This window comes from Aotus nancymaae, unplaced genomic scaffold, assembly GCF_030222135.1.
Source record: "Aotus nancymaae isolate 86718 unplaced genomic scaffold, 86718_ANA_hifiasm-v0.15.2.pri h1tg000006l, whole genome shotgun sequence".
NCBI classification, from domain to species: domain Eukaryota; kingdom Metazoa; phylum Chordata; class Mammalia; order Primates; family Aotidae; genus Aotus; species Aotus nancymaae.
The window spans coordinates 52,011,538-52,028,764 of NW_026988417.1; the positions used below are offsets into that span (position 1 = coordinate 52,011,538).

General features: G+C 38.4%; 1 protein-coding gene across 1 annotated transcript in view; it reads left to right on the forward strand.

Moving 5' to 3' along the window:
* Positions 1-17,227, forward strand: part of SPMAP2L (sperm microtubule associated protein 2 like) — a 70,731-nt gene that overhangs the window by 43,248 nt on the left and 10,256 nt on the right. The window contains 2 exon segments of the mRNA XM_064367430.1: positions 2,965-3,102; positions 11,839-11,953. Coding sequence (XP_064223500.1) covers positions 2,965-3,102; positions 11,839-11,953 — 253 coding nt within the window.

Genomic DNA, 17,227 nt, shown 5'->3' on the forward strand with positions numbered 1-17,227 from the left:
GAAAAAGACTCAAATTATTCCAAGACATTACCCATTATTATCTCTGAATGGTGGACTAATATATGCTTTTTGTTTCTCTCTCTTGAACTTCTTTATTTTACAAGTTTTCTATATTGAATATTTGTCTCTTTTACGATGAAAAAAATGCAGTGTGCCCTAGATTAAAATAATATTTGAGGCCAGGCGTGGTGGCTCACGTCTGTAATCCCAGCACTTTGGGAGGCTGAGGTGGGCGGATCACCTGAAAGTCAGGAGTTCAAGACCAGTCTGGCCAACATGGCAAAACCTCATCTATTATTCTAAAAATACAAAAATTACCTGGGAGTCATGGTGCATGCCTATAATCCTAGCTACTTGGGAGGCTGAGGCAGGAGAATTGCTTGAACCCAGGAGGCGGAGGTTGCAGTGAGCCAAGATCACACCACTGCACTCCAGACTGGGTGATGGAGCGAGACTCCATATCCAAAAAAAAAAAAAAAAAAAAATTGAGTATCTGCTATGTTGACGGCGTTGTGAGACTTGGGTGCGTGGATGACTCTGGGAGGAGAAGCAGCACATAAGGGCAGCAGCAATACATTCTGTTAATATGCAGCATCTATAAGGAAAAGATATGCAAACATGAAATTTAAAATTAATATACGAGTTGATTAATAGAATCATTCTTTGTGAATTATAAAATAACATACACACTTCTCTTGTTTAGTCTTCATAATCACCAAATATTGTTTATTTTCTCCATTTTATAGAACACCTATGGACTTCTAGGTGTTGGCAGCATAAGGCATAAGTATTATGGTCAATACTGATTTTCCTGGGATTTGGCGATTGCCGTTCCCACCTGATAGAACGTTGAGTAGCAGATTTGTCTCTGGTGTCTTCTTTCTTTTGTATCTCTCACTCACCGCTTGGGCCTCTCCTCCCGACCCTGCTCTCCGAGCACACCTTGCCTTTGTGCTGCTCATTGGCTGCATAATCACCTTCCCAACCGCTGTGGCCCCCCGTGCCTGAGTCTAAGGTCTCCACAACGTACCCCGTTGTTCAATATCACCATTTCCTTCTGTATCTCTAATTCCCAGACTGAACCGCCATTTCCTACAAAAGGCTAATCCCAGGTAGGGGCTGAGGTTTCCTGCCTGTTTAAACTGGGCTGTGTGTGTGGGTGTGGGTAGGTGAGTCAGTTCTGTCAGGCAGCGGAGTCAGGGCTGGGCAGCTTCCAGCCCCCTCAAAAGATATGTGTGATGGTGTAGACAGGCCTCAAGACTGGGTGGTCGCAAGCAATGGGGATACAGACTTATATGCAGCTTGAGGCTTACAAGTCACCTATTCAGCCCAGATGCAAAGGATGTTTACAGCTGCAACTAGCAGACAGAGGCTTGGGGAGAGGAGGGATGGTGATCTGTATCTGTGAACGTCCTAAAGGAACAGAGGAGGTTCTTATAACAGAAGCAAAAGTAGGACTGCAATTTGAGTTAACATTGGATCTGGGGGTAGTCAATGTCACTTCTTTTTCCACGGATGATATATTTTGATAAGGAAAGATTGAAGGAGGGCAGGGTTGATAAGAAGAACAATGATAGTGGTGGTTCATGCCTGTAATCCCAGCACTTTGGGAGGCTGAAATGGGGGCATCACTTGAGCACAGGAGTTCAGGGCCAGCCTAGATAAGATAGTGAGCCCCTATCACTACAAAAATTAAAAAATTAGCCCAGCATGGTCATGCAAGCTTGTAGTCCCAGTTACTCAGGAGGCTGAGGCAGGAGCATTGCTTGAGCCCAGGAGTTTGAGGCTGCTACGAGCCATGATCGTGCCACTGCACTTGAGCCTGGGTGTTAGGGCAAAATGCTACTTCTAAAAATAATAAATAAGACCAGGTGCGGTGGCTCACGCCTATAATCCCAGCACTTTGGGAGGCCGAGGTGGGTGGATCACGAGGTCAGGAGCTTAAGACCAACCTGACCAACATGGCATAACCCTATCTCTACTAAAAATACAAAAATTAGCCGGGCGTGGTGGCACGCTCCTGTAGTCCCAGCTACTCAGGAGGCTGAGGCAGGAGAATTGCTTGAACCTGGGAGGCAAAGGTTGGAGTGAGTTGAGATTGCACCACTGCGCTCCATCCTGGGTGACAGAGCGAGACTCCGTCTCAAAAAACAAACAAACAAATAATAATAATAATAAATAAATAAAAGAAGAACAATATTATTACTTATCCTAAAAAATCATAGTTAACAACCCCCAATAATGGAGGTTGATCTATGTGCATGATCAGGTAGAATGTATTCCTAAACTCAGTTCTCTAACATAAAGTATGAATGTAATTCATCCCATAAAATAGAAATCTAGTAAAAATTTTTATTTATATAGATGCCAAAGGAAGTATTTGGTTTTAAAAGCAGCAAATTTTCTCTTCATCAGTATATCTTTTTGTCTATTTGGAAAATGTAATTGCTGGGCATGGTGGCTCATGCCTTTAATTCTAGTACTTTGGGAGGCTGAGACCGGAGTATTGCTTGAGCCCAGGAGTTCAAAACCAGCCTCGGGAACATAGTGAAACCCCATCTCTACAAAAAATTAAAAAATTTGCTGGGCATAGTGGCACATGCCTGTGATCCCAGCTACTTGGGAGGCTGAGGTGGGAGGATCATGAGCCTAGGAGGTCGAGGCTGCAGTGAGCCATGATCATGCCACTGCACTCCAGACTGGGTGACAGAGTATGGCCCTGTCTCAGTTGAAAAAAAAAGAAGATATTTATTTCAGAAAATTATCTGTTTTGAGTATAATAGAAGCCAATTGATGGCTGTAACCATTTCTAAAGCAATTAATTTCTCCTCACGTGAAAAATAGCTCAACAATAATAAACTGTCATACCTGCTCCCCTAGGCCTGGGGATCAATGTTGGAAAATACTACGGTAATTTGAAATCATGCTTGTTTTACTTTTTCTTCTCTCTTCTATAACTTGCAGGCCTCAATATTACTACAGCTGTGGAAGAGAGTCTGTAATTTGGGAGATGAATCCTCCTGCGTTGTTTAGACAACCCTCCAAAAGGCTTCAGAGGCTGGCGCAACCCAGTAGATTGAAAAGACAGTGTCTACTAAATAGGTAGAGTATCTTGAGACTCTCTGTAATCCTAATCTAATTTGGCCAGACGTCTCAGTATTGTTCTAATTTTAGTGCGTGCAATTTCATAAGCTAAAAGTCCACTCACGTTCCAAAGCATCAGGTGAAAAATTAAATATTTGCAGCAATTGTAGGTAATCAGAAGATCATCCTCAGTAATTACATTTGACTCAAATTGTGGTGAAACTAAAATTTATACTAAACCTTACCATTGTTAGCCAGTTAAAAGGAAATATGCTACTAAAACACCGCAGGTTTTTGCAATTTGTGGAATTTGCTTTCCTATATCTCTGTGATTTTGAGGATACTTTTTCTTCCTTTCGTTTCGAAGGCTGAATTTCTCCTTGTCTTTATAAGACCACTAGGTGGTACATTTTCCATGGGAGTTAAGATTGTGATGTGGTTGTCGGAACAGCTAATTCAATGTTAGGCTGCATTAGTGGAATATATACAGTGTACAGTTACGGAGAGGGATAGTGCTTAAGAAAATGATAATAAACTTGAGACTATTCACAAGGTGGAAAATGAGATATTGGGCATCTGGAAACTATGCTATGTGAAAAATAGTTAAGAGAAATGACATGTTTAGTTTGAAAAAGAGAATAAGAAAGTGGTGACAGCTGTGTTAAAATATTTAAAGTGTTGGCATCTGGAAGAGGAAGAAGAGGTGAAAGTAAAATTACTTTATGTTAATCCTAGAACTAGAAGTAGAACATTGACGGCAGCACATGTCAGCTAAGGGTAGGAAAATCTTTCTGGCTAGCTATTGGGTAATGGAAACTGTCCAGTAACAGAAAGTGAGCCAGCATGCCACCCTAATTCCTGAAAGTTTTTAAGCCCAGGCTAGAATTATGACTTTACATGGATTTTAGAAAAGATTCCTATATTCAGAGAAATATTGAACTGGACAACTCGAGTCTTTTCCATCATAGAATCCTGTGAAAGAAGGCCCAATTCTTCCCACAGAGTTTCCTCAATTACTTAGTTATCAATTCATTCAATAAAATCTGCTGTACCAAATACATAACATTTGGTAGTTATGTATACATGTAAATTTGGCAATGTATCTATAGTTATAAACAAAGGAATACTTTATCACCACTTCTTGAGATACCTCAGTTTGATGTTGCATGTAAATAAAATGCCCTTCAGTGTTAAAACATTTTTTATTTTTTTAAGTTTATGTTTCCCTGCTTTTCTAAGTAGACTTTTCTGCTGCTGAACATACATGTAACCATTGTTCATGGGCTTAAGCTCTTTATTATGAATATCAACTATTTTATAATACTTTAATACAGAAAACCTCTCAGGAGCTGTTTAAGTATAAAGCCAAGATTTTCCTTAGGCTAAGTGGTCTGACTTCTGTGCTTTCAAATTATGAGATACTTGCTTCTCATAGTTTTTTCCTGTCATTTCTCCTTTTGTCAAGGGAATAGTCTCTAACCAACCACTTTTTAAATCTTCTGAGAATTGGAAACAGATAACCAAGCTTGTTAGAATTGTATGAAGGGAAAAAGCAAGTGCTTGGTGAGGACACACAGGGCTGTCCAATAGATGACAGATATGAGCCAAAGACAAAGAGAAAATCTTGAAAACAGCAAGAGAAAAACAACTCATCGTATACAAATGATTTGCAATAAGGTTAAAAAGTGATTTCTTATCAGAAACCATGAAGACCAGAAGGCAGTGGTATGCCATATTTAAAGTACTGAAGGATTGGCCAGGTGTGGTGGCTCACACCTATAATCCCAGCACTTTGGGAGGCCAAGATGGGTGGATCTTCTGAGGTCAGGAGTTTGAGACCAGCCTGGCCAACATGTTGAAACCCTGTCACTACAAAAATTAGCCAGGCGTGGTGGCTCACACCTGTAATCTCAGCTACTCAGGAGGTCGAGGCACAAGAATTGCTTGAACCCAGGAGGTGGAGGTTGCAGTGAGCAGAGATTGTGCCACTGCATTCCAGCCTGAGCCACAGAGTGAGACTCTGTCTCAACATAAATAAATAAATTAAATTAAGTGTCAAAGGAAAAAGACTGTAAGCTAAGAATACTCTATTTAGCAAAATTGTCCTTCAAAACCAAAAAAGAAATTAAGATCTTCCTAGATAAGCAAAAATTGAGAGAATTCATTGCCAGGAGACCTGCTTTATGAGAAATAATAGAGTCCTTCAGGTTAAAATGAAAAGATGGTTAGCCTGGGCAATATAGTAAGATCTCATCTCTACTAAAAATAAAAATTTAGTGGGTGTGGTGGTGAATGCCTGTGGTTCCAGCTACTTGGGAGGCTGAGGCAGGAGGATTGCTTGAGCCTGGGAGGTTGAAGCTGCAGTGACTGTGTTACTGCATTCCAGCCTGAGTGACAGAGTGAGACTGTGTCTCAAAAAAAAAAAAAAAAGATATACAGTAGCTAAAATCCAAATAAAGAAGGGCACAAAAAGAGTTAGCTATATAGGTAAATACATAATGTAGTACATTTTATATAGTATGTTACACTTATATTAAAATGTAAATATATATATTTTTGTTTGTAACTCTTATTCTTCTACCTGATATAAAAGACAACTGCCTAAGGCAATAATTATAAATTTATGTTGATGGGCATACAATGGATAAATAATAGTACAAAGGAGGGGCTGGGATGGAGCTATATAGGAGCAAAGTTATTATATAGCATAAAAATTAATTTGGTATTAATTTGAACTAGATTGTTATAAGAGGTACAGAGAAACAACTAAGGAAATAATTTTTAAAATGTAGTAAAATAAATAACAAGGAAATTAAAATGGCACAGTAGAAAATATCTAACACAAAAGAAGGAATAAATGAAAGAACAAAGGGACAAAAAATATAATGTATAGATGCAGCTAAAGTAGTGCTTGTTGGGAAATTTATAGCTGTAAATGCCTATATTAAAATTTTTAAAAAAGGCAGGGCATGGTGGTTTACACCTGTAATCCCAGCACTTTGGAAAGCTGAAGCAAGAGGATCACTTGAGGCTAGGAGTTTGAAACCAGCCTGGGCAACATAGTGAGACCCTATATCTACAAATAATTTAAAACATTAATTGGGCGTGGTGGCATGTGTCTGTGGTCCCAGGTACTTGGGAGGCTGAGGTGGAAGACTCGCATGAGCCCAGTGGTCAAGCACGCAGTGGGCTGTGATTGCATCACTGCACTCCAGTCTGGGTGACAAAGCAAGACCCTGATTTTGATTTTCTCAGAAAATCAAATAAAATGAGAAAACAAACAAAAGCCAGCAAATGAGATAACCTAGATGAATAGACAAATTATTATAAAGACAAACTACTGAAACTGACTCAAGAAGAAACAGTCTCCACAGACCTATAACAAGTGAAGAGATTGAATTAATAATTAAAAAGCTTTCCACAAAGAACAGTTCAGAACCAGATGGCTTTATTTGTGAAATCTGTGAAATGTTTGGAAAAGAATTAACAATATTCCTTCAAGCTCTCAAAAAATCAGACACTTTCCAATTCATTCTATGAGGATTTGTATTATCCTGATACCAAAACCAGAAAAGGCTATAACCAGATAAGAAAACTTCAGACCAATATAGTTTATGAATATACATGCTATAATCCACACCAAAATACTCTACTAGCAAACCAAATCCAAATATACATGCAACAATTCATACTAAATACTAAATGAATCCAGCAAAATGTAAAAAAAATATACACCATGACCAAGTAGGCTTTACCCCAGGAATGTGAGAATATGTTGAGTTCAAAATACAAAAATCAATGCAATATGCCCAATTAATAGAAAGAAAAAAGCAAAAACTACATGATCATCTCAATAGACTCAGAAAATACATTTGGAAAAATTCAACATATTTTTATGATAAAAATGCTAAACAAACTAGGCGTAGAAGGAAACTTCCTCAACTTGATAAAGGGAATCTACAAAAAGCACACAGCTAATATAATTAATCGTGAAAGACTGAATGCTTTCCTCCTGAGATCAGGAACAAGACAAAGTTGTCAGCTCTCACTGTTACTATTCAGTCTCATACTGGATATTCTAGCCAGGGCAATTAGGCATGAAAAAATAAATAAAAATTAAGGGCATCCAGATCGGATAGAGAGAAGTAAAACCATCTCAAGTCACAAATGACATGATCTTGTATATAGAATATCTTAAGGAATTTGCATAAAGACTATCAGAACTAATAAATTAGTTCAAGAAGGTGCAGAATCCAAGATCAATATACAGAAATCCATTGTATAGCTATCTGCTATCAATGAACAATCTGAAGACGAAATTAAGAAAACCAATTTTGCAGCTCACTCCTGTAATCCCAGTACTTTGGGAGGCCAAGGCAGGTGGATCACCTGAGACTGGGAGTTCGAGACCAGCCTAACCAACATGGATAAATCCTATCTCTACTAAAAATACAAAATTAGCCAGGCATGGTGGCGCATGCCTGTAATTTCAGCTACTCGGAAGGCTGAGACAGGAGAATCACTTGAACCCAGGAAGCAGAGGTTGTAGTGAGCCGATATTGCACCATTTCACTCCAGCCTGGGTAACAAGAGTGAAGTTCCGTCTCAAAAAAATCAAAAAAAGGAAGGAAAACTAATTTTGCAGTGGTATCAAAAAGAACAAAATTTTACATATATACAATATTGCTTAGCCTTTAAAAGGAAGAAAACTCTGACACATTCTACAGTATGGATGAACTTTGAGGACATTATGCTAAGTGAAATAAGCCAGTCACAGAAAAGACAAATGCTGTATGATTTCACTTATTTGAAGTACCAAGAGTAGTCAAATTCATAGTGACAGAAAGTAAGATGGTTGTTGCCAGGGAATAGGGAAGGAGGAAACGGGGAGTTTAATGGATATAGTTTTGCATTATGGAAAGAGTCCTGGAGATTGGTTGCACAACACTGTGACTGTACCTAAGCATACTGCACTGTACACTTAAAAATGGTTATGGTGGTAAATTTTATATGTATTTCACCACAATCTAAAATAACAAAAGAACTAAATATTTAGAAATAAATTTACAAAAGAAATATAAGACATTTACATGGAAAACTACAAACATTACTGAAAGAAATAGAAGAAGATTTATATAAATGGGAAAATATTTTCTGTTCATTGGTTGGAAGCCTTAGGTTTGTTAAGATGTCAGTTTTCCCCAAAGTGATATACAGATTCAGTGCCATCCCTATTAAAATTCTAGCTCCTGGCCTGGCATGGTGGCTCATACCTATAGTCCCAGCGTTTTGGGAAGCAGGTGGGAGGATTGCTTGAGGCTAGCAGTTCAAGACCAGCCTGGGCAACATAATGAGATCTTGTTTCTACTAAAAATTAAAAAAAAATTAGGCTGGGTGCAGTGGCTTACGCCTGCAATCACAGCACTTTAGAAGGCCAAGGAGGGTGGATCACCTGAGATCAGGAGTTCAAGACTACCCTGGCCAACATGGTCTCCACTAAAAATACAAAAATTAGCCAGGCATGGTGGTGTGCGCCTGTAATCCCAGCTACTTGGGAGTCTGAGGCAGGAGAATTGCTTGAACCCAGGAGGCAGAGGTTGCAGTGAGCCAAAACCACACCATTGCACTCCAGCCTGGGCAACAATAGTAAAACTCCATCTCAAAAGAAATCAAAACAAAACAATTAGCTGGGCATGGTGGCACATACCTGTAGTCCCAGCTACTTGGGAGGCTGATGCTGGAGGATTTATTGAGCCTGGGAGATCAAAGCTGCAGTGAGCTGTGATGGTGCCACTGCACTCCAGTCTTGGTGACAGAGCAAGACCCTGTCTCAAAAAAAAAAAAAAAAAAAAAAAAAATTTCCAGCTTTCTTTTTTTATAGAAATTGATAAGGTGATCCTAAAGTTCATATAGAAATGCAAGAGACTTCAAATAGCCAAAACGTTCTTGAATAAGAATAATAACGTTAAAAGACAGTTTCCCATTTCAAAACTTACAAAAAAGCTGCAATAATCAAGACAATTTATTACAGGCACAGGGATAGACATTTAGATCAATGAAACAGAATTGATAGTCCAGAATTAAACCCCTACATTTATGGGCAATTGATTTTTGGCAAGGGTATCAAGATAGTTTGATGGGGAAAAACCGTATTTTCAACAAATGGTGCTGTAATAATTGGGTATTTGCATACAAAAGAATGATGTTGACCCCTACTTCATATCATACAAAAAATTAACTCAAAATTGATCATAGACCTAAATATAAGAGCTAAAACTATAAAACTCATAGGAAAAAACACAGGGATAGTTCTCTGTGATCTTGAGATAGTCAATGTTTTCTTAGATATGATCGTTGATGTCATATCTTAGCTATGACCTTTTGTTGTCATATCTAAGCACATGTGATAAAAGAAAAAATAAATTGGGCTTCATCAAAAGCAACGTTTGTGCATTAAAGGACACTACCAAGAGAGTGAAAAGACAACCCACAAAATAGGAGAACATTTTTGAAAATTATATATCTGATCAGGGACTAGTATTCAGAATATATAAAAATAATCATGAAAACTGTACAATAAAAGACAAATAACCCAATTTTTTAAATGGGCACATGATTTAAATAGACATTTATCCAAAAAAGATTTACGAATGGACAAGAAACACATGAAAAGATGCTCAGCATCATTTGCCTTCCTGGAAATGCAAATTAAAATCACAATGAGATACCACTTCACACTTACAAGAATGGCAAGGATAATGATAATAAATAATAAATCAACAAAAAATAACATGTTGTTGAGGATGTGGAAAACCTGAAACCCTTACATATTTCTGGTGGGAATGTAAAATACTGCAACTGATACAGAAAACAGTTGTGCAGTTCCTCAAAATGTTAAGTATAGAGTTATCATATGAGCCAGCAATTAGACTCCTAGACATGTATCCTAGATAATTGACAGCATACATTCACACAAGACTAGTACACAAATATTCCTAGCAGCATTGTTTATAATAGCCAAAAACTGGCAACAATTCAAATGTTCGTCAATGGATAATGAATATATAAACAAAATGTGGCAATCCATACAATGGAATATTATTCAGCCATAAAAAAGAATGAAGTAATGATACATGAATCTTCTAATCATGCTAAGTGAAGGAAGGGAGACACAAAAGGCTAAATATTTGGGTGAGTCTATTAATTTGAAATTCCAGGCAGGGCATGGTGGCTCACGCCTGTAATCCCAGCACTTTGGGAGGCTGAGATGGGCAGATCACTTGAGGTCAGGAGTTTGAGACTAGCCAGGCCAACATGGTGAAACTCTGTCTCTATTAAAAAATACAAAAATTAACCAGGCATGGTGGCATGTGCTTGTAATCCCAGCTACTCGGGAGACTGAGGCAGGAGAATTGCTTGAACCCGGTAGGCAAAGGTTGCAGTGAGCTCAGACACTGCTACTTCACTCAAGCCTGGGCGACAGAACGAGACTGTCCACAAAAAAAAAGGAAGGAAGGAAGGAAGGAAGGAAGGGAAGGAAAAGAAAAAAGGAAAGAAATTCCAGAATAGGCCAATCCGTGGATCCAAATCCATAGAGACTGAAAGTAGATTAGTCGTTCCCACGATTCTGAAATTAGATAGTGGTGGTGGTTGCATATCTTTGAGAATGTTTTAAAAACCACTGAATTGTATACTTTTAAAGGGTAAATTTTATGGTATGTTGATTGTTTCTCAGCAAAAAAAAAAAAAAAATCCAAAACTAACAGCCTACCCCTAGAGAGTAATCACATATTTATTTGAGAAAAATAAATTCCATATTAGGCTTGTAGGTTTGTCACTTAATTGGTATGTTTTTGGTCAGGGAAAGAAATATGTGGGGAACAGCCCATGAAAATTAACCAAGTAGCTGGCAGTTATGACCAGCAGTATCTCAAAATCATATTACAGAGGAAACTGGCCACTGCAGAGGGGCCCTCAGTGGTGACTGGAATTTTTATTTCAGAGATTTAAGAGGACATTTTGGTAGAAAATGAGGTGCTTTTCATAATGTAAGTCATGAGTCATTCATAACAGATCATAAAATCAATTCCAGTTTTTTTAATAATGAAATCAAATTAAAATTTAAAAATTAGAATGCACTGTATAGGATAAGTATTATTTCATAATAATTTCAGTTTGAAATACACAAACACACATTTACATATGCTGTATCAACATATAAAATGTACTTCTCTTTTTTTCTGAGACTGGGGTCTTGATTTGTTACTCAGGCTGTCGTGCAGTGGTGCAATCTTGGCTCACTGCAGCCTTGACTTCTTGGGCTCAAGTGATCCTCCCACCTCAGCCTTGCAAGTAGCTGGGACTACAGGTACATGCCACCACACCTGACTAATTTTTTAGTTTTTGTAGAGGGAGGATCTCACCATGTTTGCCTGGCTGGTCTCAAACTCTAGACCCAAGCAATCCTCCCACCTCTGCTTCTCAGGGCAGAGGGATTACAGGCATGTTGGGATGCCTGTTGGAATTACAGGCATGAGCCACTGTGCTGGCCAAAATGTACTTCTTACTGTGAATCATAGTAAAAAAAATGGTAAGAAACACCAATCTAATAGAAAGAGCGTAATTTCGGGATAGATGTTCCTAAGATAGAAACAGTATATATAATTGATTGGAAGTTAATTGTAGCAATGGAAAATCCAATTATTGTTTCTCCATCCCACAGTTATAATATTTCATGTTTCCACTTGCATATAGACACTTCAGTGATTACTTAACAAGAGACTCTCTTCAAATCTCTGATCCTTCTTCCCGGATATTACAACTCTCAATAGCCAAAGGCACAGATCCAAAGTATCATCCTTCAAAAAACGTAAGTGTGCCCATGTGGAAGAAACAGTTCCTGATTGACTTACAACATGCTATCTACCCTCTTTTTCTAGGTGTATTTTCCTTTCTTCCTGTTTATTTTTCCTTCTTATCAAGTGAACTTTTCTGACTCACTCTTTCATGCCTAATGTATCAGTCAGGGTTGGGTCAGAGAAGCAGAATCACTATGAGTAATGTAGAAAACAGGATTTATTATAGGGATTAGCCCTTCAGCAATTGTGGGAACTGGTGGAGAAGCCTACAGAAGGCTGTTATGGCAGCTGGGATTTGGGTCTGGTTATAGATCTAGAAGCAATGAGATGTAATAGAGGCAGGTCAGCAGTTCCCTGGAATACATTTATGATGGGAAGCCACTACAGGTTAGTTAGGCAAGGAGAGTTTAACCTTTTCAGATGGAGGAAAGGTTGATTCTAATAGCAAGGGAGGCTCAGCAGTATTTTGGGGTTTAAAGTCCCTGGCTTCATTGGAATCTGGCTATATATTCCCATTCCAATTTTCAAGTCCCCCCTCTTTTCCTATCATTGCCCTAACTTTAACATAAAAGACGATACAGATTTGGAAATTCAATTTTCAGTATAATTCACCCACTCAAAATTAGATTCTGGGTCTGGTTTTAAGAATGTTCAGCCCTGTGATGTTAAAGATAAGGCTTTCAAAATTTCAGGGAAGTCATAGAAGCTTTCTGGTCCTGTATGTGAACATTATGGTGGGATTTTATTTTTTTACTTTTTAAGACAAGATTTCACTCTGTTGCCCAGGCTGGAGTGCGGTCATGTGATCACAACTCACTGCAGCTTTGACCTCCCAGGCTCAAGTGATCCTCCTACCTCAGCTTTCTGAATAGCTGGGACCACAGGTGCATGCCACCACAATCAGAGGCGAAGTGTCTCTATGTTGCTCAGGCTGATCTTGAACTTCTGGGCTCAAGGAGTCCTCCCATCTTGACCTCCCAAAGTGCTGGTATTATAGGTGTGAGCCACTGCACCTGGCCTACAGTTGGAGGCCAAACCTTTAAGGTCTGAGCTTACCATTTTCTTTTCTCAAGTTCTTCAGTTCACTTAGAAGCAACCCAGCAATCCTACTGTACTTCTTTATTTCACTAAAATATTTGCTTGCAGCAGCTGCTTCATCACTCAAAGCCTTGCTTTCTGTTTTGCCGCTGCATGCTGTGGACTATGGTGTATTTTTTTTCACCACTAGTAATAGGATCATTAATGCCTTTAAATCTAATCAGCTTGGAAAACAAACTCTAGATAATCTAGAACCAATACAGAGAACAGCCTTAAAGTTCTCATCTTGGTGTCTGTTACTTTATACCAAAACATTCCCAAACTTAGTGGCATAAAACAACAATGATTTTATTATGCTCAAGGATTTTATGAGTCAGAAATTCTGACTGGGCAAGCAGGTATGGCTTTGCTCTGCTTCATGATGTCTGAGGGCCTCAGCTGGGAAATCTGTAATGCCTTGGGTGTCTGAAATGGTGGGGGGCTGGAATCATCTGGAGGCTCCTTTACACTTGTCTTAGTCAGCTTGGGCTGCTGTAACCTAAAACCATAGTCTAGGTAAATTAAGCAAAAGAAATTTGTTTCTCACAGTTCTGGAGCCTGGGAAGTCCAAGATTAAGATGCTGGCATATTCTCTTCTTGGTGAGGACCCACTTCTTGGCTTGGAGACAACCATGATTTTGCTATGTACTCACATGACCTCTTCTTTGTAGGGTCTCAGAGAGAAAGAGAGAAAGATCTCTGATCTCTCTTCCTTTTCTTATAATAACACTGATCCTATTATGGGGGCTCCACTCTCATGACTTCATCTAAATCTAATTATCACCCAAAAGCCCCGCCTTCTAATTCAATCATTGGGGGTTTGGGCTTCAACATGTGAATTTTGGAGGGACACAGTCAGTCCACAGTAACAACTGTGCGTGGTGCCCTGGCTGGGATAACTTAAAAGCTAGATAGATTCAGATGGGAATATTTATAGGAGTTCCTTCATATGGTCTCTTGATGTGGCTTAGAGTTTTCTTGTCATGAGAACAGTTCTGAGAAGGAATATCCTAAAATGGAGTGTTTCAAGGGTGAGTATTTCAAGAGAACAAGTGGAAGCTGCATGTTTTTTATGGCTTGGCTTTAGAATTCGCATAACGTTACTGCAGTCATACTCTGTTTATTGATGTAGTTACAAGTCTGGCCAGATTCAAGGGGGCAGGGACACAAATCCCACTTCTCAATGAGAGAAGTGTCAAAGAATTTATAGGCACTTAAAAGAAACCTGCCACACCCAATGATTTAAGTCTCTTAGGTATCTTTGAGCATGGATTTTATATGCAGAAAAGACTGTTTAGAGGTATGCTATCAATAATTAATAGTTTCATTTTTTAATTTGCAAATTTAAATGTGGATTTTTCTTAGGCTTTTAAGTTTGGTTTGCAAGTTTTGTTATTTTATTTATAATTCCAGCAATTTTAAACAATTAATTTTAAGAGTCCTAAATAATCTTTTTTTTAGGACTGCTGCCCCTAAAATGTTTTTTTTAGGACTGCCTAAATGTTTTTTAGGACTGCCCCTAAAATTTTTTTTTTAGTACTATTTCCCATAAAATGTTTTTTTTTAGGACTGCTGCCCCTAAAATAGCTGCCCTTAAAATGTTTATTTTATAAATTTACCTTTTACGCTTTACTTTCATTCAACCTACTCGTTCTACAGTGCATAAACAATTGTACTTTATCCATTATTCCTTGGTCCACTGGTTGATTGATTAATTTGTTTATTGGACTTTTTTTCTTTTGCTTTTTGTAATTTTTCCATAAGTTATTGGGGTACAGGTGATATTTGGCTACATGAGCAAGTTATTTAGTGGTGATTTGTGAGATTTTGGTGCACCCATCACCCAAGCAGTATACACTGCACCTTGTTTGTAATCTTTTATTCACCGCCCCCACTCTTCCCCTCAAGTCCCCAAAGTTCATTGTATCATTCTTATGCCTTTGCGTTCTCATAGCTTAGCTCCCACATACTAGTGAGAACATAAATGTTTGTTTTTTTCATTCTTGTTACTTCACTTAGAATAATAGTCTCCAGTCTCATCCAGGTCACTGCAAATGCTGTTAATTCATTCCTTTTTATGGCTGAGTAGTACTCCATCCTATACATATACCACAGTTTCTTTTTCCACTCATTGATTGATGGGCAATTGTGTTGGTTCCATGATTTTGTAATTGTGAATTGTGCTGCTATAAACATGCATGTGCAAGTACCTTTTCAAATAAGGACAACTTTTCCTTTGGGTAGACACCAGTAGTAGGATTGCTGGATCAAATGGTAGTTCTACTTTTAGTTCTGTAAGGAATCTTCACACTGTTTTCCACAGTGGCTGTACTAGTTTACATTCCCACCAGCAGTGTAAAAGTGTTCCCTGATCACCATATCCACACCAACATCTACTGTTTTTTTATTTTTTCATTACGGCCATTCTTGCAGGAGTAAGGTGGTATCGCATTGTGGTTTCAATTTGCATTTTCTTGATGATTAGTAATGTTGAGCATTTTTTCATATGTTTCTTGGCCATTTGTATGTCTTCTTTTGAGAATTGTCTATTCACATCCTTATCCCACTTTTTGATGGGATCATTTATTATTATTATTATTTACTGATTTGTTTGAGTTAATTGTAGATTCTGGATATTAGTCTTTTGTCAGATGTTTAGATTGTGAAGATTTACTTTCACTCTGTGAGTTGTCTGTTTACTCTGCTGACTGTTCCTTTTGCTGTGCAAAAGCCCTTTAGTTTAATTAGGTCCCAGCTATTTGTCTTTGCTTTTATTGCATTTGTTTTTGGGTTCTTGGTCATGAAATTCTTGCCTAAGCCAATGTCTGGAAGTTTTTTTCCAATGGCATCTTCTAGAATTTTTATAGTTTCAGGTCTTAGGTTTAAGTCCTTAATCCATCTTGAGTTGATTTTTGTATAAGGTGAGAGATGAGGATCCAGTTTTATTCTCCTACATGTGGCTTGCCAATTATCCCAGCACCATTCGTTGAATAGGATGTCCTTTCCCCACTTTATGATTTTGTTTGCTTTATCGAAGATCATTTGACTGTAAGTATTTGGGCTTATTTCTGGGTTCTCTAGTCTTTTCCATTGGTCTATCTGCCTATTTTTATACCAGTACAATACTGTTTTGGTGTCTATGGCCTTATAGTATAGTTTGAAATCAGGTAGTGTGATGCCTCCAAATTTGTTCTTTTTGCTTAGTCTTGCTTAGGATGTGCAGGCTCTTTTCAGGTTCCATATGAATTTTAGAATTGTTTTTTCTAATTCTGTGAAGAATGATGGTAATATTTTGATGGGGATTGCATTAAATTTGTAGATTGCTTATGGTAGTATGGTCATTTTCACAATATTGATTCTACCCATTCATGAGCATGGGATGTGTTTCCATTTGTTTGTGTTGTCTATGGTTTCTTTCAGCAGCATTTTGTAGTTTTCCTTGTAGAGGTTTTTTGACTCCGTGGTTAGGTATATTCCTAAGTTTTTTTTTTTTAAGCTATTGTAAAAGTGGTTGAGTTCTTGATTGGTTTATCTGTTTGGTCACTGTTGGTGCAAAGAAGAGCTACTGATTTGTATACATTAATCTTGTATCTGGAAACTTTGCTGAATTTTTTTTTTTTTTTTTTTTTGAGACGGAGTTTCGCTCTTGTTACCCAGGCTGGAGTGCAATGGCGTGATCTTGGCTCACCGCAACCTCTGCCTCCTGGGTTCAAGCAATTCTCCTGCTGCAGCCTCCCAAGTAGCTGGGACTACAGGTGCGCGCCACCATGCTCAGCTAGTTTTTGTATTTTTTGTTTTTAGTAGAGACGGGGTTTCACCTTGTTGACCAGGATGGTCTCGATCTCTTGACCTCGTGATCCACCCGCCTAGGCCTCCCACAGTACTGGGATTATAGGCGTGAGCCACTGCGCCCGGCCGCTGCTGAATTCTTTTATTAGTCAGTTCTAGGAGCTTTCTGGAGGAGTCTTTAGGGTTTTAAGGTGAATGGTCATATTGTCAGCAAACAGTGACCGTTTGACTTTCTCTTTACTGATTTGGATGCCCTTTATTTCTTTCTCTTGTCTGATTGCTCTGACTAGGACTTCCAGTACTATGTTGAAAAGGAGTGGTGAGAGTGGGCATCCTTGTTTTGTTCCAGTTCTCAGAGAGAATGCTTTAAACTTTTCCCCATTCAGCATTATGTTGGCTGTGGGTTTGTCATAGATGGC